The 3,582-nt window shown below is 43.1% G+C and overlaps 1 protein-coding gene across 1 annotated transcript; it reads right to left on the reverse strand.

Annotated features, from left to right (window-relative positions):
• Positions 1 to 1,150: 1,150 nt before the first annotated feature.
• LOC106330989 lies at positions 1,151 to 2,462 on the reverse strand. The gene is made up of 3 exons (XM_013769365.1): positions 2,061 to 2,462; positions 1,607 to 1,883; positions 1,151 to 1,488 (listed from the first exon to the last, which is right to left on the reverse strand). Exons 1-3 carry the CDS (start codon positions 2,460 to 2,462, stop codon positions 1,151 to 1,153), a joined length of 1,017 nt encoding a protein of 338 aa, XP_013624819.1.
• Positions 2,463 to 3,582: the final 1,120 nt, after the last annotated feature.

The raw sequence follows: 3,582 nt of genomic DNA on the forward strand, positions 1-3,582 counted from the left end.
ACACAGTGTAAGGTTTACCTTGTTCAGGTAATGCCAATACCGGTGTTTTGATCAAACCTTTCTTCAGTCTCCGAAATGCTTTTTCCGTTTCTTTTTCCCAGATGAACGGAACTCCTTTTCCAGTCAAATTTGTCAGGGGCTTAGCGATCGAAGAAAAGTTCTTGACGAACTTTCGATAATACCCGGCTAACCCGAGGAAACTTTTTACCTCGGTTACCGTGGATGGCCTTTGCCATTCCTTGATGGCTTTCACCTTTTCCGAATCTACGGAAACTCCTTCTCCAGACACACGGTGCCACAAGAACCCGATCTCTCTTTTCCAGAAAGAACATTTGCTGAATTTGGCATACAGCTTCTGGTTTCTTAACTGTTCCAACACTAGCTTCAAGTGTGCTTTGTGCTCGACCTCTGTCTTAGAATACATTAAAATGTCATCGATGAATATTATCACGAATTTGTCGAGATAATCGTGGAAGACTTCATTCATCAATCTCATGAAGGCCGCAGGTGCGTTAGTAAGGCCAAAAGGCATTACTACGAACTCGTATTCTTCATAACGAGTTCTAAACACAGTCTTCATGACATCACCTTCTGAAATTGGAATCTGATGATAGCCCGACGCCAAGTCGATCTTTGAAAACCAACTTTCTCCCCTTAGCTGATCCAACAACTCGTCTATCCTCAGAAGATGATACTTATCTTTGATGGTGATATTGTTGATTCCTCGATAATTAATGCAAAGTCGCATGCTACCTTCCTTCTTCTTGACAAATAAGACTGGAGCTCCCCATGGTGAAGAGCTAGGTCTTATGAAACCTTTCTCCATTAAATCTTCAAGCTGTTTCTTAAACTCTGCTAACTCTACGGGTGCCATGCGGTAAGGAACCTTTGCTATCGGCTTAGCTCCAGGTTCCAAGTTAATTGTGAAAGGGTTACTCCGAGGTGGAGGTAACTCTTTCAACGCTGCAAACACATCTTCGAACTCTTATACTACCGCAGTATCCGTAATTTCAACTCCATTGCTAGCGGGCCCTTTATTAGCAGTTATTGTTACCAAATACGCTTCTTCATCCTTAAGCAAATCTTCCACTCTCAAGGAAGCTACTAAAGACACAGACTTGCTTGGACTGATACCGTAAAACATTATTTGTCATTGCCCGTTCTCCTTGAACAAAATACGACCTTTTCCACAATCTAATTGTGCCCGATAGCCTGATAACCAATCCATGCCCAAGATAACTTCATATCCTTTTAAGGGCACCACCAACAAATCTGCCAAGAACATATTCTCGCAAATGACTAACAAAACTCTTCTGAGGCATTCTTTTGCTTGGAGGGTTTGGTCTCCGGGAGTTATCGCAGCCACATCCATCCTATCAATTAAAAATGAACCCACAAACTTGACAGCTACCTCAGGGGCCACAATGCTATGTGTTTCCCCTGAGTCGAACAATACATGTGTGGGACTCCCCGCAAAATGTAAAGTTCCTGCCACAACATCAATATATATCAACAACATAAAAATTATCCAATAGAAATTAACCAATCCATCACAAGAAATCACACAACACAAAATCAATATAGTAAGGTTAAAGAACCCAAATACCTGTGATGGGACCCTTAGATGGGCCTGGAGGTTTAGTATCCTCTAGTTCTAAAGCGTAAACTCTACCTCCTATAGCTTGCCTTTTTGGCGCAGGTGCGATTGCAGGTGGAGCTGGAGGAGGATGGACAGTGATTGACGTAGCTGAGATTGGACGATTGACACTGCACTGGGTAGAGATGTGTCCTTTTTTTCCATACGTGTAGCATGTAGGATTGTATGAGATTGACTGAAAGGATCCAGGTTTCTTCCCTAAGCATTCACTTGACTTATGGCCTGTCTTACCACAGTAAAAGCATTTTCCTGTGAACAGAGATCGTCGACTTGGCCCTCCCGATTCCTTTTCCTTATCTTTACCCTTAAAAGATCTTTGGTTTCCACCTTACTTTCCTTCTTGATGCTGCTTGAATTTCTTACTTGCCGCCTTCTAAGCTTCCAATCCGATCTCCACATTCACAGCCTTTTCCACTAGCTCGGTGAGACTCTCGTAGTTCCCGACTGCCAGTCTATTTTCCAACTCTGGTTTTAGACCAAATAGAAAGATGGATATCATGGTCTCCTCATAATCTTGTCCTCGCAGCACGTGTCGTCGCAGTCGCATAAATTCAGATTCATATTCTCTAACCGTCTTATCTCCTTGTACCAAGTTTGCAAACTGGCGTTGAAGCTTTCGCTTGGATTCAGGAGTGAAGTACTTGCGTTCAAATTCTTGTTTGAATGCCACCCAAGTGGTGACCAGATGTCCCACTTGGCGATCCCTACTCTCCCACCACTGTGATGTGTCTTTGTCTAAGTAATATACTGCCATTTTCTTCTTACACTCTTCAGAACACGTCAGGGTCTCAAAGTTTTTCTCCATAGTTCGAAGCCACTGGTCGCCTTGAAATGAATCTGTCCCGCCTTAAAAATGTGGTGTCTTCATATTCTTCATGGCAGTTATCAACGGTAACATTGGTGTAGCCACTGTAGGTTGTGGTGGCATAAGTGGCTGAGGTTGCACCTGAGGTTGTTGCAGTGACTTCGCTATCACGTCATGAAGCATCTCCAGAGTGTGCTCCATTCCTACTCCTTGTTGTGGTTGATCATGAACTTCTGGTTCAATCGGGTTGTTCTGCCTCACTGGTATAGGTCCTTGGACACTTGACTCGCTATCACCTGTTTCTGGTCTTCCCCTTACAGTACGGTTTGGTTGAAAGTTTTCTTCTGGTGGTATCTCTTGATCATGTCCAAACAGATTGTTGTTTCCTCCTACATTTTCTTCACTGGATCCTTGGTTGGTGTGCACTAGTGTTTGCACCCTTCCCTCGGATTCATATCCCAGTCCTCTTCTTCTTGAGACACTTTCTGTACCCATCATCCAATCCTGTCCTCCTTCACTCCTTCCCCTTCTGCTGGTTTCCTAACACATCTTTTGCGACACATTTGACTCGACAAAACAAGAAAAGTACGTGATTGACCGCATGATCTAAACCATGCTCTGATACCACCTCTGTAACACCCCCGGACCGTTTTAGACATCGGTCAGTCAGTCGGGCAACAATCAAACAAGAACATGTCCGAATGACCTTCCTCTGCCAAATCCGAAAGTGTTACGATGGGTTGAGAATAGACTTTCCAAGTCACAAAACATAATTTTGTAACCCAGAATATCCATTCAAAACTTGTTTCCTCTAATCTTCGGCCTGAGGCTTTGCAACCCGTACCGAATCATAGATTTGTGTTCGGTTGGACTAACCTAATATCAGATTCAACACATCACGATTATAAACATACTTTATTTCATATATATAAAACACGAAGTTCACAAGCCCAAAATATTATACATAGGGTCCATGGACGCAACCGAAAGTAAAACATACATTCATATATCTTGAAAACGAGTCTTTAGCAAAAGATATCCAATCTACACCAGCTCCTATAGTTCCGCGAGCTCTGTGATCCTTTCTACTGGTCACCTGCAAAAGGATGTGAGGAGTGAG

The sequence above is a fragment of the Brassica oleracea genome, chromosome C1 (assembly GCF_000695525.1).
Source record: "Brassica oleracea var. oleracea cultivar TO1000 chromosome C1, BOL, whole genome shotgun sequence".
Taxonomy (NCBI): Eukaryota; Viridiplantae; Streptophyta; class Magnoliopsida; order Brassicales; family Brassicaceae; genus Brassica; species Brassica oleracea.

What these genes read in the sequence shown, in the direction of transcription:
- LOC106330989 (XM_013769365.1), bottom strand. Translation starts at nt 2,462, where the DNA reads ATGGAGAAAAACTTTGAGACCCTGACGTGTTCTGAAGAGTGTAAGAAG. An exon ending in CCGAGCTAGTGGAAAAGGCT is followed by an intron (nt 1,884 to 2,060) that starts GTGAATGTGGAG and finishes TACTGTGGTAAG; the next exon opens with ACAGGCCATAAGTCAAGTGA. An exon ending in ATCTAAGGGTCCCATCACAG is followed by an intron (nt 1,489 to 1,606) that starts GTATTTGGGTTC and finishes ATGTTGTGGCAG; the next exon opens with GAACTTTACATTTTGCGGGG.